We start from the raw sequence: 20,467 nt of genomic DNA on the forward strand, positions 1-20,467 counted from the left end.
GGTTGATCTTCCCATGGGTTCGAATCCAGACTCAGAGCAGTATGACTGGTACAGATGAGTCAGACGGGATGCCACAACTGTCCTCACCACATTTGGAATTTCTATTGTCTCACCATCTGACAATCTTAGGATCTTCGTCCCGTAGGCTACGTCCTGGAGAAAGGAGGGGCTTGAAATAAAATCAAGAAAGTGATCCACTTTAACTGGATCACGCCTGCATGGCGGCAAAACAGGGGGTTCAATAATGGGGCCTGGGCTAGTACGGAAAGCATGTTTTCTGGCCTCATCTATCCTCCACAAAGTCAAACCTGGAATAAAGCTCACTAATTCTGTCTTAGAATAATCGGCCACAAAGACAGAGAGAATTTGCTGTCTGGTATACCAATTTGTAGCTTTATTGTATGGGGTGACAAGCCTGGAACGCAATGTTTTCTCAGGGAGGTTCACGTCCGAGTCGGTGGAATGGCTGTACGCCTCTAGCACTTGCTGCAGAAGCCATTTAGACTGCCCTGGGGCTATAGCATCTAGACTAGCCTCAACAACTTGTATTCCGTTTCGCTCGTAATAGCGTGTAGTGGATGATGAGACACCTTCCGCGTTTGTGTTGAGCTGAGATCGTACTGGGCTCACTCTACCATCAGCTTGTCTTAGAAAATTGTCGAGAGAATGAAGTTTCATTTGTATCTGTGGCGTTGCCTGCCATTCCATTGATGTTTCTATGGCCGTTGAGGATTCTTGTGAGCCAGAGGAAAATACTCTGAGCCATCATCACTTAGCAGGGCTTCACCTTTACGCAAGGGCAACCCCTTACAGGATTTGGTTTCTCGCTGAAATTAGAAAATAGCAATAGAGTGTTAGTCAGACTACTAAATAAAGACTGTCTCAAGTACTTCTCCAACAAAGGGGAAAATGATTCTCCATGGAAAAGCTAATTAGCACCGATTCTTCTTTAATGTTAGGAACCTCAGCGGGAGCCTGATTGGTTTTCTGGGAAACATTTCTTTAGACTATGAATCTAAAAGTAGCTGAGGATCTTTCCTTATTTTATAACTGACCACCTTACGTTTAAAAAGTCAGGAACACTAAACTTCCGTTGCAGCATATCTGTTTGTGTTGCATTCGACTACCCTTGACAGGACAAGGCTCAATTCTAGAATTTACGAGATTGTGTGTATCTTCAGGCCAGTAGAGGTTATATGGTTTAGCTTTTTCCCAACGATTCCGGCGTTTAGTGTCCAGGCCCCAGCTTGCGTCCTCAAACTCATAAAATTGGGTAACCACACTAATTAGGCTGCAGCTGTACACCAAGAACGGAATGTCAGTGTTCTTATTTGTAGTACCTTAATGAGTGTGCTTACGAATATCTAATTAATAACTCGTAGGTAAATAATCAATAACTCAGTGCAATGTTCGATGACATTGTATCTGGCAAGCTTCCGGTAAGGTTTCCTTGGGGAAACTGGTGAAGTACTTTAAACTCTGCGGTGAGTGTTGCGTTGGTTATGTGCACCTTATTCACAGCTGGGGTCCGCTGCCTTTTGGATTGTTTTAAAGATCCTATCGACAAAGCAGCAATGCGAAACATACCTCCAGCTGACTTCCAGAATCACTCGATGCGTGCAGTTGTTAAGGGAGGAGCTCGTGTATGGGTTCTGGTGCTCTAGTGAACTCTTCAGATTGCGTTACAGCTGGTTCTTCAGATTGCAACGTGAACGAATCTTCACCTGGGTTCACGACTCGTACAGCGGCAAGGTGATCATTTCTACAAAGTTTGCAAATTCCTGTAAACAGTCAAACATTAAGTAAATACAACACACGCGAAGTTTGAAAAATGTACAGTGATTAACGCATTTTCTTGAATATCCTTTCGCTCAAATAACGCCCACCCCCCCAAAAGAAAATGAGTCCTTGTGCGATCAAAACTACTGCACTCACTTATGACGACGATACATTTCTATGTATTTGCGTTACGCTTTGAGTTCCCATGGTTCTTGTCAGAGATCGTCTTGTTCGTTGCCCTCTTCCAGGTTGTAGCTAACCCTCTGATATAGGGATAATGAGAAATAATTGCATCCCTTGAATAATAGCTCCTTTTGGGCCCAACAAATATCACTCAGGGCGACCAACATGGTACATCTGTCCATTTACATAATTTAGCGGCCTCATAACAAGCTCTGTAAAATGGAAACTACTCCTGATCCTAGTTAAAAAAAAATTTTCCGTTTTATTCTAGATTTCGGCTTTGATACATGATCCCATCGATGTGATTCCTGATCTTGACCCTGGATTTACTGATTCCAGACTACACAAACTTTGATGTCAAGCGAACGACACCTGGGTAGCACTCTCTATAATGGACTAGTTTAGGGGGATTCAGCTTGAAATGGGTACTATTTTAAGATCTGAATGATGATTCATAAAAAAGGAACGGTTTGTACTTCGGACGTAGCCTCCAATGCAGACATTCTTTGAGCTCGTCTCGCAATCTTCCTTTTCCCATATACGAATAGAATTCAGGTGTTACGCTCGTGATACACTGTTATTTTAAAAATTTATGCGAGGACTTTTGCGTTCAGTTACCTTAAATGGCCATAATAATATTCAGACACTGTTAATGTCATTAACGTAGGAACAACGTTAATTAATTGATTCTATAATATCTAATTTCCTTAAATTTCTCCCTTCTCTCTTTGTTAAAACTGGTCTTTTGTCACGTTGATTGAACAACCTTTGTGACCAAAAACTAACAGATGCCAAAAGTTTTATTCGTGATTTCTTCAGGCCCAGAGTGGCTCTTAACCTTGGTAAAATTAGTTTTCAAAAACAAAGTTGGACTTAAGCGATATTTGAGTCAGAATTCTAGCTAATTTGCCTCATTGCTAAATCTTGCGTGACATAGGTATGCAATGACAACTCTTGATTGGCACCTGTCACTTCAAATCCCTTCAAACTCGTGGTGTGAACTAAGATAGGTCCAACCCTTATTTGTGTGAAATGGCAATAAAATTTATTGTATTCTGTAACCAGGAGTGGAGTCTAAATTTGATGCTTATTTTAATGCAATTTTTGGGATTTGGGGCAAAAAACCAGGGGGGTGGTCTAACTCCCAAAGGAAAAATCACAGAGCCGGCCCACTTTTTCTTTTAGAGTTGTTTGGTGGTCCCTTCAATCTGGCAAAGTTTCATCCAAATTGGAGAGATGGCATGTATCACCCCTGCCTGGTCCTCTGGTAAACTCAGTCTTAATTAAGATAGCGAAATCTAATCAACAACACGAAGTTTTCAAAATTAAAAAATAGAGAGCTTAAGATTAAAATTCACAGGTTGAAATTAAGATAGAACAAACTTAGGAAATTAAGAGTGAGATGCTTAATTTGAAATTCTGAATTGGTGTTACGGATAGGAACGGAAAATTATCCCATGATTAGAAAGTAATAAAACTTCATTACTGAAAAATAGTTCAGCTGGCTAACTTCCGAGGAAACTAATAAAACTTTGTTACTGAAATGTAGTTCAGCTGGCTAGCTCCTAAGTAAACGGAAGGTAGATTTTAATAATGAAAAGAAACTCAAATGACCCGATAATGAACTATTTGTTTTCTAAATGAAAGTTAGTGAAACGGCGTTGCACATGTTCAGGTGTACAAAGAATCGGCAACGTACAAAAGTAGAACAATAACTTAAGGTTTCTAGTTATTAACTGAAAAGAGGCTACTGTTGGCTTTTCCATATTTTTCTGTTGGTCACAATATTTCTTGAAAGCGATTACAAGCATTCTAAATCCTAACAATGAATAAACTGGTGAACAAAACTGAGATCCACAAGTTCCCCATTACTAAACCAAATTACATCTTAAGGGCTCGGAAGCGTGCGATTTACAATATTTTCATAACAATACTCGGAGTGAACTTAAAATAACAATAATGCGGTCGCGGTGAAGAGCGGTTGGGACTACTTCGCCCATTGTTCCGTAGCGCAGTGAGTAGTCAGTAGTCAGTAGCAAGTACTCAAGATATAGTTTCTCCTCAGGAGGGTTATCCCTCCCCCTCCTATCCTTTATCGGTTATGTCAAAAACTCAGGCTCCCCAGATCTCGAGTTTGCTGATGCTCTGTAAGTCCCAATGTATCCCTGGTAGGGGTGGTGTCTACAAGCTCCCTACCTTCAAAACATCTTGTTCTCTACCCAAGATCACCCAAGATTTCTCATGTAAACGGTTCTCTGCTATTTAAAAACCACCAAACAAGTTTTTTTTCATATACAAAGGCTTTGAGTTTATTTAGAACCATCTGCTGATGATTTACGCGGCAGAAGCATGGCAGTAGAAGCTAGAGGTAGTTTAAAATAAACTATCGTCGATTATAGTTATCGCAAACTTCTTTGCGCCGGTTGATCATGTAAATGACAGTTGATGATAGTTAGGGAAACCAATTATTTTTCTCGAAGTATCATTGACTAAGATGCACCGCACGACCAGAGCACAGAGCTTTGACTTCATTTTTTAGTGTTTAAGTAGTTTCAAGTGCAAGTTCAGGATTTCACAATTGTTTTAATTACAATAATTTGCCGTATTAAATAACAAACAAACAGCAAAACAGACAAACGAACAAACAAAAACACAAAAGAAGTCTGTAGTGGCCAAGGAAGCGGACGCTTTCGAGTTGGCAACCAAACCAGTGAAGTCGGTTAAGTAGTAAGTTAGTCGAGTAGGTTATAAGGAATAACTTAATAAATAATACGTAACTAAATAGAGGTGTAAATAAAGTAGCTAATGCGAGTGTTTACACTAGCAAGTACGGGCATTGTACAGAGGTCCTTTGAACTGATTAAAAGACGTGCATTTAATAATAATTGAAGTTTTTTTTCTCTAGATTTACGGGGCAAATTCTCTTTTTAGTGTTGTTCTTTAATTTTGGCTTTTACCGACAGCCAAACCAGGAAAGCTCAGGGGAATGAAAGAGACTTTCACCAAAGCGAAGCTAAGACCTTGATAAGTTTTAATTATAACTTGATGTTTTAGGACTCGAAAGCAGATGACAATTAAGTGGCAGTCCCGCTAAAAGCGGTCCACTCGACTTCGGGACCAAAAATGCTTTTCCTTCATTTTTTGTCAGTGAAAAGGGTTTGACCCATATATATAAAAAACCAACTTATTATTTTCCAATTCCTTATTTTTGCTTTGCTACGAGCCAAAATTGAAGTTTGGCCGAACTGAGGTTGCCGACCGTGATCAAAAAGGTAAAATTCACCGATTTTGTGAAGCGTCCTACGTCGCCTAAAATGCAGCTCACGGAATTTCGTTTTCATTCGAATTTTAAGGCACATTCATTACTTTGACTGACGAAATATGGAAACTTTTGGAAAAATTCTAAGTTTACTAGCGAGGCTGGAAGACACCGTACTCCGAGGCCTTTGATCACCTACTAAAACTTAGCCAAATTTGACGGGGAAAATCTCAAAAGTTGGGTCTAAATGAAGCCTAAAAAAGCACATCACAGTAAATTTCATACCTTAATAAACCGTTCTATAAGTTCAAACCGATGGGTATCTCCTTGGATTGCACGTGAGAACAGATTAAAATCTGCACAGTCAGTGTGTTTACATAGCTATCGCTCGTGTCAAAGCTCATTTACATAACCCTAGCACCCGGTGAAAATACATCTTCCGTTCAGGTTCGTTTGTTGACCTTCTGAGCAGTGGCAAATAGCTTCCTTTAATGCTTGTGTACACTCTAGATCCAGTTTTGAGGTGAAGGTTGCGTTAAAGTTGATCAATTCTTAAGACTTGTGAGACTCCAAAGGTAAATAATGGCGCCGGTCTGCAGAAATTAACCGTAGCCGTCGTCCTGACCCTTCAATAAATTCTGCCGCAGAGGTAGCACTAGGAGAAGAAGAAAATCGTAAGTTTTCATTTACCGTTTAATGGCAACTGCATCCTGTACTACTGCCAAGACTACTGGGAGCTTGAGGGCTATATGCCCGAATTTGGAAAAGAACAACAACGAACACTTGCCGGTTGCATCGCTGCGAAATGAACCTGAATTAACACGACACGCTTGAATGGAACTATGTGTTGCGATGAATGATGGGCTTTACTTCTGTTTTATGCTTGATGCTTGTCTTTTAGTATCTTGCACAGCGCATAAAATAAACTTCGGCATCCGTTTATCGGGCCGTTTATACAACGAAAGCTGCACCAGCTTCGTCAAAATGTCACACAAGTCGTAACGTGACCAATTACTCGGGAGGGGGGTACTCCCTTATATGGGCTATATAGGTATCTGTATGTGAGGCCCCAAAGGGTAGGGTTTTTCAGCCGTTTGGGTCATAAATAGGGTCTCGATTTTGGCCATCTTGGTTATAAATTAGGTATGGTTTTAGTACTCTAGTCTTGAATTGGGTATGTTTCTTAGCAGAAGCTACTTTTTCATCATTATCAATAAGACCTTCAACAAAAGCTCTTCATAACGTATGTTTAGGGCAACTGTGTCAGCCGCAACGGTCATAAATAGGCTATCGAATTTTTGGTCAGGTCATAAATAGGGTAGCAAAAAACGCAGATTTTGGTCATAAAGAGGGTAAGGGTTTTGGGAAGTGGGCCGCACACCCCCACTCAACTTTTCTGGAATCGAAGTACCCCCCTGAGCCAATTACCAGGGGCCGAGGGCAAATCCCCTACACCGCGCGCGCCAATCATTAGATTTGGCAAGATTTTCTCATTTCAATATTGACAATGAAAAAGCCACCCATTAATTTTTTGGACTAGTGCAATCTTTTCAGTATGACCGAACGACGACAATCATTGCACCTTTTCAATTTTTGTCTACCTTTCCTCGGAAAATATAAGGAGTTGCTAATACATGAGGGCGGAGGAAGCAGACATGGACCTAAAATTCACTTTTCCTTTCCAATTATCAGCCGTTCGTTTTTCATAGAAAACACAATGGAAGAAAATCAAAAGATGGGACCAAGAAACCTTCCAAAAAACGTCCATATCGAAGCGCGTGCAGATGTTGAGAGGCCGATTTCTCACTTTGTGTTTATAGGACTACTACCCTTCCCATTTTTTCTGACGACACCAGAATTATTGGCCATAAAAATAGTTTGTCTTTGATTTCTCCGCCTCGCGAAACATATAGTAAGTAAGTAAGGAACAACTTTATTTACAGAGGGTAACACATAATAGTAAAAAACTGACGAACCAGTAATGTGACATGCACTCTTACTGGTATGGGATTCAAGCGTTGGTGCCCGGGAAGTACTCCCTAATATGGGCTATGTAGGTATGGGCGGTCCCAAAGGGTCTGGTTTTTCAGCCGTTTTGGTCATAAATGGGGTATAATTATCAACTTCTTTCAACAGCAGCAGGGACGTCGGAGCCGGGGGAGCTGGGAGGGGGCTTTATCCACCCCAATTTCAAGCAAAAAATACTTGAAATAGTAATTTTACAAATATCTTCAGACCCCATACAAGTAAGCGCCTATGGCGCTCGCTTGTGAGCGTCCCCCCCCCCCCCCGCCCCCCAATTCAAAATACGCTCCTCCATCCCTGAGCAGGAGCCCTTGATTTTAAACGATAAGCTCCGACCATGGCATTCAATATCACGATGCTCAAGGCCATGTGAGATCATTTTGAAATTCCACTCAAAGCCAGAGAGCGGAGGTCTTCTTTAATGAACTTGTAAGCTAAAGGAAATGGTGAAGAATGTCATAAATAGATTCAGTAGTTCGTCAATCTCAGTGCAGCGTCGACAAGTCACAGTGTAACCGTCACCAAGCCTTTTCTGTTGTAAAAAAAACTGTACGGCCAGTGGTGTGTGCTGAACTACGGGCGAATTGCATCTTTTCTTTAATTGCTGCTTGGTCCTATTCAGTGATGGTTATGAATATAAGTCTGTATTAACAATACTTTTAATTCACATATGTTAATGCTCGCGATACATGATATATGTAGAAATGTTATCAAATATGTATTTTTTCTCGGCTATTATGATTTTTACAGACACCATGAGGATCTAGCACTGACGTATGCCGGATGCGATATAACACCTTTAGTAAAAAGCCTATCGCATTTTAGGACAGTTAAGTTCAAAGTCCACACCCTCGCTTGAGTCCCATACCAGTAAGAGTGCATTTCCCACTACTTAACTATATGTTTCGCGAGGCGGAGAAATCAAAGACAAACTATTTTTATGGCCAATAATTCTGGTGTCGTCAGAAAAAATGGGAAGGGTAGTAGTCCTATAAACACAAAGTGAGAAATCGGCCTCTCAACATCTGCACGCGCTTCGATATGGACGTTTTTTGGAAGGTTTCTTGGTCCCATCTTTTGATTTTCTTCCATTGTGTTTTCTATGAAAAACGAACGGCTGATAATTGGAAAGGAAAAGTGAATTTTAGGTCCATGTCTGCTTCCTCCGCCCTCATGTATTAGCAACTCCTTATATTTTCCGAGGAAAGGTAGACAAAAATTGAAAAGGTGCAATGATTGTCGTCGTTCGGTCATACTGAAAAGATTGCACTAGTCCAAAAAATTAATGGGTGGCTTTTTCATTGTCAATATTGAAATGAGAAAATCTTGCCAAATCTAATGATTGGCGCGCGCGGTGTAGGGGATTTGCCCTCGGCCCCTGGTAATTGGCTCAGGGGGGTACTTCGATTCCAGAAAAGTTGAGTGGGGGTGTGCGGCCCACTTCCCAAAACCCTTACCCTCTTTATGACCAAAATCTGCGTTTTTTGCTACCCTATTTATGACCTGACCAAAAATTCGATAGCCTATTTATGACCGTTGCGGCTGACACAGTTGCCCTAAACATACGTTATGAAGAGCTTTTGTTGAAGGTCTTATTGATAATGATGAAAAAGTAGCTTCTGCTAAGAAACATACCCAATTCAAGACTAGAGTACTAAAACCATACCTAATTTATAACCAAGATGGCCAAAATCGAGACCCTATTTATGACCCAAACGGCTGAAAAACCCTACCCTTTGGGGCCTCACATACAGATACCTATATAGCCCATATAAGGGAGTACCCCCCTCCCGAGTAATTGGTCACGTTACGACTTGTGTGACATTTTGACGAAGCTGGTGCAGCTTTCGTTGTATAAACGGCCCGATAAACGGATGCCGAAGTTTATTTTATGCGCTGTGCAAGATACTAAAAGACAAGCATCAAGCATAAAACAGAAGTAAAGCCCATCATTCATCGCAACACATAGTTCCATTCAAGCGTGTCGTGTTAATTCAGGTTCATTTCGCAGCGATGCAACCGGCAAGTGTTCGTTGTTGTTCTTTTCCAAATTCGGGCATATAGCCCTCAAGCTCCCAGTAGTCTCCTAGTAGTGCAATCCAAGGAGATACCCACCGGTTTGAACTTATAGAACGGTTTATTAAGGTATGAAATTTACTGTGATGTGCTTTTTAGGCTTCATTTAGACCCAACTTTGGAGATTTTCGCCGTCAAATTTGGCTAAATTTTAGTAGGTGATTAAAGGCCTCGGAGTAGGGTGTCTTCCAGCCTCGCTGGTAAGCTTAGAATTTTTCCAAAAGTTTCCATATTTCGTCAGTCAAAGTAATGAATGTACCTTAAAATTCGTATTGAAACGAAATTCCGTGAGCTGCATTTTAGGCGACGTAGGACGCTTCACAAAATCGGTGAATTTTAACTTTTTGATCACGGTCGGCAACCTCAGTTCGGCCAAATCACAGGCGGCCCAGACGTTGAATACGATTAAAACGTGACATTATTCTGTTGGTGATTGCGTTACAATTTTAGCCGTTTATAAGACAACGTATGAGTATGCTTCGAAAATTACTCTAAATGCTACGTGTAGAAAATAATTTGAATAAAATGGCTTACCTTGTGTTTGCATTGCGTTTTTTTGATGTCTCTGGGTTCCTGGAGGTGGTTTAGAGCCATTTAGGCGAGTTTTACTTTCTGGCGGACACACATATAAGGTGGGGGTTCTGGACGCTGTGGGCAGCAAGGGGCAACAACCGTCCGAAAAAGCCCGCGAATTCCTTCTCCGAAGCTTTAATCTGAGGAGAAGTTACTGGGGGGCTTTTTCGGACGGTTGTTGCCCTCTTGCTGCCCACTGCGCCAGAACCCCCACCTTATATGTGTGTGTGCGAGAACGCGTGAGCGCTGCGCCAGAACGGTGTGCGCGTGAGCGCTGCGCCAGAACGGTGTGTGTGTAACGCAACAGCACAGCTGTAAAAATGGCGAAAATCGGGTCCAGCGAAGCTGCAACGCAAGTAATCAATATGCGCGGATGTGCCCTTCACTAGTATATACAAAATCGCGCCAGAAATTTTTTTCCTATTGGAGAAGTGCATGCTCAGTGTATACGCCGTCATGGCTGCCTGTGGACTTTCCGAGGCCATTCAAAGCCTCCCTACAGAGCTTCGTGAGATGATTCTCAAGGAGTACATCGCGATAAAAATAAAGGAAAAAAAGGAAATGGGCTTTGATAAGGTACACAAGCATATTCCAAAACCGGGTTGGTATAAGGTTAACGTGCAGATTTCAAAACTGCCTTTCTGTCAATACAGGCAGCAGATCGTACCGATGGTAACTTGTTTTGAATGTGGGGACTGTTTTTTCGAGGGATGTTGTTTCCCCTGTTTCGAAAGTGGAACTGTTCATAAAGCAACGCTAAAACCGTCGATAATACCTTTCGTTGAAGACACCACTGAGTACAAAAATTCTCTAAAATTATGCTCCGGTGATGGTTACAATTGGCACGAGTGGTTCCTTTTTGGCAGGGAGCGTTAGCGAAAAAGGCGGCGACGGTATAACCACCGGTCGAATTACATTTAAAAATCCACGGCTTCATTTGCATATCACAAAAACATGCTTGTCAGTGTTCACTTGATTGCGTTTCTCGTGAATGAATATTTCACGCCTGAGTGGCAGAGACACGTGCGTGATATCACACGCGAAGTCGTTGATTGTTTTAATGACGCGGTTCCGGTTGAGGCGCCTTCAGACAACAGCTTCCCGTTGCGAATTCCTGAAGGCTTCAGTTAAAGCTGGTTGCATTCCTCTTGGCTTCAGTTGAAGCGATCAGGAATTTTCAAAGCCATCAGGAATGTTGAAGTCAAAAGGAATTTTACAGGCGGATTTGAGTTTTTTGTCCAGGGTTTGTCAGAATACGGCATTTCTTGTCGGCCTGGTCAAAAAAATAGCACTTTTCACTTTTTTTCGAGGAAAAATTGAGCACGAAACGTGGTAGAACAAAGAGATTTCACTAGAGCGATAAAAAGAAACAGCTGATCGGGGGTTTTTCCCTATTTCGCACTTGACTGCGTCTAGTGAATAACCTTCTGGAAGTTCAAGGCTATTTTTGTGACATGACAAATATCACAATCACCTGTTTTTGATAAGACTAAGAGAGAGTTTTGTGTTTTTTCGCTCAAAATTTAGTTCAAATCTGCTGTTTAATCTGCAAGTTTTTTTCTATATTCTTCCCGAACCTGGTCCCGAACCTGGTTTCTTATTTTTTCGATATCTGGCTGGATTGGATTTGTTTGTATTCGCGCGAAGTTCGAGCGTAAAGTCTCTTTAAGCTGGCGATATTTCTGCATTTCACGAGTGATCAGTTGAAACTCCGTGGCAGAAACCCGATTGTCATTAAGAGCCTGTGAGACGGCGAGGTTAATCGAGTCATGTTTTGCAATAGCCAGAGAGTGGATTCTCGAGTGCTTGTTGACTTTGCGTTCAACCTTCTTGTTGACAACGGACAGGCCAGTGGAAACTGCGCCAGATAAAGCGGCTATCCCGGCAATAGGCGCGCCGACAACAATTCCAACACCAGTGAGTGATGTTGCAACAGCCCCAGAAGACAGAACTGCTGTGAAGGCGCCAAGGCCAACCAGGGAATAGTGAAGCGCTTTCCGGGCTTTTTTGTATTTTTTCAACACAAGCCTGTAATGCTCAACCTCAGAAGATATTTCTTTTTCAATTCTGCTTATCTCGGTAAGCCGGGAATTCTCGGCATTTGTCTTTTCGGGAAGGCTTGGATAGATTCTTCTTTTATTCTCGGCAGGCGGCGCGCTTGGAGGCAACAGATTTGCCGAAGACATTGCGTACATATAGAAATTTAATTTAACTCTAATTCAAAAACAAGAGGGAAGCCCTTGAAATCAAAGAGTTCGCCATTTTCATCTTTCACGCTAATGGTGATGCTATTTACGGACTTGTCTGTAGAACAGTCTCGCAAAACCTGTTGCGGAGAAGCCTGATAGCTTACCTTTTCATAAGGCTTCCCTTTCACATCAAACAAGGCTAATACATCTGACCTTTTGTCATTGAACAGATTCTTTTGTTTGTCGAGCAAATTACAATGAATAAAATATGTCGTTGGAGCTGTAAGCCGTTTTACGAAGGTTATAGGCAGCAACTTTCTCCCAATACCAAGCAAATCGGCTAAATCGCGATCAAGTTCTATAGGTTTTGCCCAAGCCCCAAAATTTCTGATTACAAGCTGGCCAACAGGTTGGTTTATTGCTGTTTGCAACTCTTTATATTGATATTTGACGAACAGACCGTCTATTTCTTTCGCCAATCTTTCTAAACTATAATGCCCTGGGAGTAATTTACTAACTGATAAAGCTCTATCAGGTGGCCGAGCCTTCTTTTTTCAAAGTGTCCCAGCTGTTGTACAAACTGCAAGATATGAGTTTCATGAAATGTACCCTCTGTATCGGCTCTTCAAAATAGAAAGTCTTGCCGTTCTGTTGCGTGACAATAGTGAGAACAACCATTTTTATATTTAACAAATAAAATTGTGTTCAAATAATATGGCCAATTTGTGGAATGGTCCTGCGTTAAAAAAAGCGGAGGCGGCGAAGAAAAAGGCGTGGACAAACTTTTTAAACCGCTTCCCCAAAGCGGACAAAAGCCGGTTCATTTCGCAAGGAAGCGTCGACGAGAAAAATAATGTGACCGCGGAGGTGTTTTTCAAAGAAAGTGAAGACTCGTTGCAAAGCGTCGTCGGCTCAGACAGAAAATATTGGAGCGCCGAAATGAAAGAAGCGCTAGGTTTGGGAGACAGCGGGGGTTTTCCATATCAATTGTCGCCTCTCGGTTCAAAAGTTTCATTGGCCATTCCTGCGGTACCTTTCGACGGCAAAGCGCCAAGCTTGAAAAAAATATTCGACGCCGAAATCCAAATATACTTCACGCCTGACCAATATTTCACAACGAAATTAAGAGAAATATTTCAAGACACGAAACTCAAACACACGACTGGAACCGAATCAAAACACTGGTTAGGAGGGCCAGACATGAAATATTGGCCGCAGCAGCTCAACTTCGCGGTTTTCTGCGCGACACAGGGGTGCGGAGTTTCTCGCGAAATCTTTGACAGCGGGATGAATCTCCCCCCGCAGATAAGAGCTTTCTACAAATTCCACGTGTATTTCACGGTCAGGCGAATTTTGTTCCAGCTAGGAGGTGTTCAGAGCATAAGCGCTTTGCCCGGAGACCCGACGTTCGACCAAATGAAAAATCATTATGACGTCGCTTCGTACAGAAGGATATGCGGCGAGTTCGGCATAGACCCCTCAAGCGACTTTAGGTTTACTTCGGGGGCAAATAGTGGTTTGGGGGTGTTGTATGTCAAGCCTTGGGGGGAATCGCCGACAAAAACAGATTATAAGTATCCTGATTGGAACAAGTTTAGCGACGAAGGTGGAAAACTGGAAAAGGGGGATCTTATTGAGTTTATACGGCCCGATGTTTTTGGAGATCGGCAGTTCGACTGGTTTGCACCCAACACTGCGAACGGTTTGACGCAGGCGGGGTTGTCGAGAATCAACCAGTCAATTGAGGCTTTCGTTTACTGTGTCCTAGGCGCGCAGGTGAACGTCCGCAGCAGCATTCTCGGCTCTGGCGGCAGGGCGAAAAAAGCCCAAAGCGAGTTCCTGGTGCTGATGGAAGATGCGATCAGACAGCCCGACTTGGCCAAGAGCGTGCAAAGGTACCAGCTCGCGGTGGATCAAGCGAAAGTCAGGCTCAATCTCGCTGTTGCCCCCATGGCCTGGCTCATGCCCGCGCAAATGATAATAAACACCGCAAGCACGATCGGTTACAACAACAAGCTGAAACAGGCGGTCTCCGGGATGAAACTGGGGGTCAACAACGAGGTAAACCCGGGAACAAAAAAAAGCTGGGCTCAAACACATGGCTGGCGGCCCGTCAAAAATTAACCCGTCCAACCCGACACACAAAGCCGCAACAGCCGAATCGAAAAAACCAGCTTCGTCCGAAACTCAACAAGCACAACCAACTGCGGAAAAAATTGAGCCCACGGCTCCAGATAAAACACCGCAACACGAAATTAACAAAACGGCTGTCATTGTCGGTGTAGTCGGATTATCGGCGTTGCTGTTCATGGCTTGGCCGTAGGTGTGGGGTTCCGCCCAACAGCCCAGGGGCGAGGGGCAGAGCCCCGCTGGTTAACGCTGCTTCTTAAAATATTTTTCGAACAAAAAGGCCACCGCGGCAAGAATGAGCAGCCAGGTATGCTCGGCCAGAAACCTGACGACTTGGCCGGCGGCTTTGAACAGGAAGCTCACGATCGAGCCAATCAGCCCGGGCAGCAGAGAACCGAGTTTCGCGGCAATATCTTTGAGGCCGTTCCCCAAAGCTTTGCCGGTGGCTTTCAAACCTCTGGTAAGGACCCCGATGACAGCTCCGATTGTGGTCCCAGCGGCGAGAAGAATAGCGGTCAAGGTCACGCCATATTTTTTGAAGATCTCTTTGACCCTTTGGGCAACTCGCGTTTCCACTTAAAACCTCTTGTCGGCAGAGGCAAGCTCATCGCCCATCCGTAAAGGTTGTTTGCGTCGAGATAGAGGAGGTATCTTTTTGGCTTGCTGGGGTCGTAGCCCGGTACTTGCGGGTTGTTCGCTTGGGCGTACCTGTTGCTCACCATGGAGATTCCACCCCGCATCCCCCTTTCCACGAATAGGTGCATTTCGTAGTCTGTGAAGAGCTCAAGCTCGACCCCCGTCTTTTTCAAGAGCGCGTCCCAGGAGAGGCCTGGCGACGTGAAATAGTGCGCCGGATCCAGCCCGTACTGATCAAGGCACAGTTTTCGGAAGTTCTCAAACACATCCGCCAGCAGCGGGACGTCAGTTTTCACGTAAAGATCGTGGTAATCGCCCAGCGTTTTGCATCCAAAAGCCTCCCAGACGGTCTGCGCGTGCGCGTACTCTTCGTCTGTTATGTGCTCGTCGTTCAGCTTGCTGTAAAACTTTTCTTTGTCCGGAAGCCTTGTTTCGCTGAATCTTTCCCTTCAGTCCATGTACTCGTAAGGGTAGATCCCTTTGTTGTAAAGCAGGTCCGTGCCTTTCGAAATCGTTGATGTTATTTTCAACGACTCCTTCGGTGTTGCGCTTACAACTGAATCAAGGCTTCCTTGCAAAAAGTTCAAGCTGTCGATGAAACGAAGATTACCGACCGAGAATGTGATATATTTCTCCATGTTGTTGGCGACACATTTGACCTCTTTCTCCAGCTTCGACATCGCTTGCATCAAGTGGTGCGCGTTGTAGCCCCTCAGGTTGTGAAACACGACTGGTATTGGGTCCGTCTTGTGGTTTATTCGCAACTTTTTGTTGCATTCGTTGTGCGCGGCTCCGCGAAACCTGCCCGTTATGTGGCAATGGTTCTTTACCGCGTCTCTGAAGTTTTTCTGAAGTAAAGGGTTTCCACAATACTTGCAGTTTTCCTGTGATTCTGCTTCCAACTTGTCTTTTTCATCTTCCAGCTTTTTCTGCCTTTGAAATCCCCACTTCTCCTTTTCTTTCTGTGCCATGTAGAAACATTTTTTGTGTCCTTGCCCCCAATAAACCCATTTTTCTCTTACACCTTCTTCATCCGGTTTTTCTTCAAAGTTCCAGACGGGCAAAGAATCCATGAATTCGTCTTTTATCAGAGCTTTGTTGCGAACGTGGCAATCGACCGCTTTCTTGAAGTCTTCCCAGTCCTTCCACGTCATTTCAATCGGCTTTGGTGAGGCCAAACTCTCTCTAATTTTCTCCTTTTCCTGCATAATGGCACTTAAAAACTCCCCAACCGCGTTTTCACCCCTGTAAGTGTTGGAACCTACCACTTCACCATCGCTTCTCACAACAAGGTAAGAATAACCGCATGCCTCGTGCCTTTCGGTCTTCTCTGTGTAGCTTGTTTGCGTTCTCTCACGCTCACAGCCATGAATCTTTCTGACAAGAGCCTCAAAGTCCGCGTATATAATGAAAGGCGCCTTCATCTGTTTTTTGAAGTTTTGGAAAGAAAGGATGTTTTCCCCCTCTTCTGGCATCACGATCCTTGTCGGCCTGCCATTCACAACGTTGCAATATTTTTTGTGACTCACGAGCAAGTCTTCTCTTGAGAAACCGGTCAAGCACAGCATGCAATAGTGCTTTGTATCTCTGTGCTTGGTCTGATCGAACAGCAAAGCGCTTTCTCTTTTTACATAACAATAGTTTCTCGATTAACATCAGGTTTATCCGCGGCACATCCGCTTGCTTTCGGCTTATCCCGTGCACGATCACACAATCGTTTTCCCAGCCAAATACGTTAATTGCGAGTTTCGGGTTTTGGGCCTCGAGCTTTTCTATCTGTTTTACCGGTGTGGGGAAATCGATGCCTGCGTAGTTGATACCGTCGTTTACCGGATATTTGCTTGGTCTTTGCGGGTCCCGTTTTTTGGAGGGAATAAAGCGGCTCTGAGTGCCCACTTCAAACATTCGTTGTCTTTGTTTTTCACGTTGACTATTGCCTTCTTATTCGCCAGTTTTGCTGGAAGTGGCAAATAGGTCCCTCCGCGAAGTGGCTGATAGCGCGCAACATTCACGTACGCGATCTGTATCCTTTCAACCGCCCATCCTGATCCTATCTCGGACCAGTGTTCTATTTCCCCTTTTGCGTTTTCAATGAATTCGTCAAATTTTTGTCTTATCAGGTCCTCTTCATTCTTTTTGAAAACGTGCGTTTCGTCTTCTTTGAAATAATGCTCCATGAATTGCGTTTCGTCGTTTCTTTCTATTGAGAACTTCACTTGTAACCCGAAACTTACTTTTACGCTGTTTAGCCTTTGTGTTTCTTGTCCTACCAAATCGGTGATCTTTTCTTTGTTTTCTCTTGCGAACCTCAAAAGATCTTTATTGTTTGGGTTCCTTTCGGATATATCCATTCTCCACACACGGAGCCATCTTTGGAAATCGTTTTGGGATATTTGAAACCCGTCATATAATGCGTGAACCTCGGGTGTCAACGGCTCGGGAAGGTTTGTTCTTTCCTCCCTCGGTATTTGGCCGTAGAACATTTGCAGAACATAGGACGAATATCTTGCGGCAGCCATGTCGGCGCAGTATACACTGAGCATGCACTCCTCCAATAGGAAAAATTTTCTGGCGCACTTTTGTATATACTAGTGAAGGGCACATCCGCGCATATTGATTACTTGCGTTGCAGCTTCGCTGGACCCGATTTTCGCCATTTTTACTGCTGTGCTGTTGCGTTACACACACACCGTTCTGGCGCAGCGCTCACGCGTTCTCGCACACACACATATAAGGTGGGGGTGCTGGACGCTGTGGGCAGCAAGGGGCAACAACCGTCCGAAAAAGCCCCCCAGTTCCTTCTCCAAAGCTTTAGTCTGAGGAGAAGTAACTGGGGGGCTTTTTCGGACGGTTGTTGCCCTCTTGCTGCCCACTGCGCCAGAACCCCCACCTTATATGTGTGTGGCGGTTTGCTTCCCCTAAAAAAAAACGAAAGGCGGGCAACCCACTGGCCCGACGGCATGCACTGAAAGCTCCGTAAATTCCACAAAAATGGTCTAATCTCGTCAAAATTGGCTCATGGCAGTCGTCGATAACTCTTCTTCCCATTCGCTTTCTCCCAAGGTTCCAAAGTTTATCTTAATCGCCCGAGAATCGCTGGTTTTCCAGCTCTTGCTTTCCATTTCTGCTCCGTCTCGATCCGTAACCGATTATCTTGGGCACAGGATTTGAATTTCTAGCGCCATCGTGACAAAGTCGCCCCCAACCGTCGAGAGGCACGGGGAATTGGTCAGTTACTCGTTGCCATCTCTCGCTGCAGTTAGCAGTGCTTTTAGACGCTAAATTCAGCTGAACATTGTTTGCTTCTTGTATTTTTGCAGTTAACAGTGCTTTTAGGCGCTTATTTCAGTCAACACTGCGGCACGGTGCAATTTGCATGATCAAAAAATGCCCCATGCCTCTCGATTGTTGGAGGCGACTCTGTCACGATGGCGCAGTCGTTAAGCTAGAGTTGGTTTTCATATTTAAGTAGCAAAGCAAAAATAAGGAAATGGAAAATAATAAGTTGGTTTTTATATATATGGGTCAAACCCTTTTCACTGACAACAAATGAAGGAAAAGTATTTTTAGTCCCGAAGTCGAGTGGACCGCTTTTAGCGGGACTGCCACTTAACTAGTGCACTTTTTCAGCGGCTCCGGAGGGTATGTTAGAAAGGAGGGCGCGTCATGCACCGCGGGCCTTCCAATTATCCCTGCCCAGGCTTCCGAAGCGGGCTTCCAGGTAAATACATCAGTAACCTCTGAGAAGGAGAGACATTGACTGGTGTAATTTTTTTCTAGTCCCATATTCAACTCCTTGGCCGCGCTTGTAAGTAGTCAACTGGTGTGCCTCCTATCAGTTGGGATTCCTCAAGTTACTTCATTAACAATCACTGAGTTTAGACAATTCTTTGAAAAGCCATTACATGTTGCAACACTTCTTACTTTTATTTTTCTACACAATCCATTGAATCACAAAGCGAAGATTAACTGTTTGGTTCTACGATGTCGTGGTTTTGTTGCGATAGAAATAGGGAAGAATTTCATCTATCAAATCATGCAAACTACATTTATTACTCCATGCATTTTTTCTTTCTTTTCATTGGCCGAGAACCCACCACGTGACCTGCAAATAACTGTCTACAAATAATGGTCTGCTCATGCGTAATACCGTCTAAATGTGTTTTGCTGTAAATAATATTCCACTCATGCGTAATTTTAACCAGGCTCTCGGATGAAAAACTGGCAGATCGCTTCTGTGAGCCGCCAGAGATTGACTTAAATATGAAAACCAACTCGGCGATCGAAAGATAAAACAATAATGTAGGCCATCTCCGAATTACCTTTAGTCTCTTTCTTAAAACGAGTCTTGGTGCTCATCCTTTCTTCTGAAAACGAGATTTCATTCACATGCAAAGTAAGCTCATTTTCATATGAATGGTTGTACACCAGGCCTAGTTTTGATGAAGAGGCTATTACTGAACTTGGTTATCGCAAATCATGATCCATCATGTTTTCCGTGTCGCACAATTGCTCCAAATGCTTCACATGACTGAAAATCCGAGTGATATTCCCTCAGATAATTGATCTGCTCGCCACTGACAAATCACGATATTTTGATCAACCTCGGCCAACATTTGTTAATTATGTACTGTTAGAAACAAATGAAAATCTCTCGAGTCTTACGCAATACGGTAATGAAGAGTTACATAGCGCCAAGAATTATCAATTTTTTTTTACGTTGCACGGAGCTTTGACTTCAGTTTTTAGTGTTTAAATGGCTTCCAGTGCAAGTTCAGTTATTCACACTGTTTTCAATTACAAAAATTTGCTGCAGTAAAAAAAGAAACACAAACACAAACCAAAAAGGAGAAGTGTTTATTGGCCAAAGAAGCAGATGCTTTCGATTTAGCGACCAAACCAGTAAAGTGATAAGGAATAACTTATAGATAATAAGTAACTAAATAGGAGTTTAAATAAAGTAGCTAATGCGAGTATTTACAGTATTCATGTCTCACTAGCAAAGAGGGACAGTGTATATTCTTTTTTGAATTGATGAAAAGGCATGTATTTAATCTCAATTGTAGTTTTTCCCCAAGATTTACGTGCATTTTCTCTTTCATTTTTTCTTTTATTTTGGCTTTTACCAATGGTTAAATCAAGGAAGCTCAGGACAATGAAAGGTACTTTTATCCAAGCGAAACTAAAACCTCCATAATTTTCAGCAACTTGGTCTTGTAGGACTCGATAACTAGTTCACTTCATGGACTCGAGGGGATCATAGAAACGAGGGCGCGTCCTACACTCCGTGCCTTCATTCTATCTCTCTTCCCAGTCTTCTCAGACGTAATCTGCGTGACTATAGCAGATGCCCCATGTTTTTTTTTTATTTGCTCTTTGCACCATCAGCTATTTTTCGAGTCTACAAATTGTTTGACTGACAGAATTTGCAATATGTAACAATCACTCAGTTTAGGTAGTGATTTGAAAAACTCACACATTTTAGAACACTTTTCGCCACCATTTTACTTTTGATTAATAATTTGGGGACGGCATCATTTCTATGATTGCAATGAAGTTGCGATGATACGTTTGTATTTAATTTCGATCAATTTCTGCTTATCTCTGTTGCATATTG

The 20,467-nt window shown here is 43.1% G+C and overlaps 1 protein-coding gene and 1 pseudogene across 2 annotated transcripts in view; one reads left to right on the forward strand and one right to left on the reverse strand.

Annotated features, from left to right (window-relative positions):
- The window catches only part of LOC145480897 (uncharacterized), a 250,346-nt pseudogene that overhangs the window by 174,888 nt on the left and 54,991 nt on the right, over positions 1–20,467 (reverse strand). The window lies entirely within an intron of this gene.
- Positions 12,749–14,385, forward strand: LOC145481614 (uncharacterized). The gene has a single exon (XM_081460129.1). The coding sequence runs from the start codon at positions 12,799–12,801 to the stop codon at positions 14,206–14,208; it is 1,410 nt and encodes a 469-aa protein (XP_081316255.1). The 5' UTR covers positions 12,749–12,798; the 3' UTR covers positions 14,209–14,385.

The sequence above is a fragment of the Orbicella franksi genome, chromosome 1 (genome assembly GCF_964199315.1).
Source record: "Orbicella franksi chromosome 1, jaOrbFran1.1, whole genome shotgun sequence".
NCBI classification, from domain to species: Eukaryota; Metazoa; Cnidaria; class Anthozoa; order Scleractinia; family Merulinidae; genus Orbicella; species Orbicella franksi.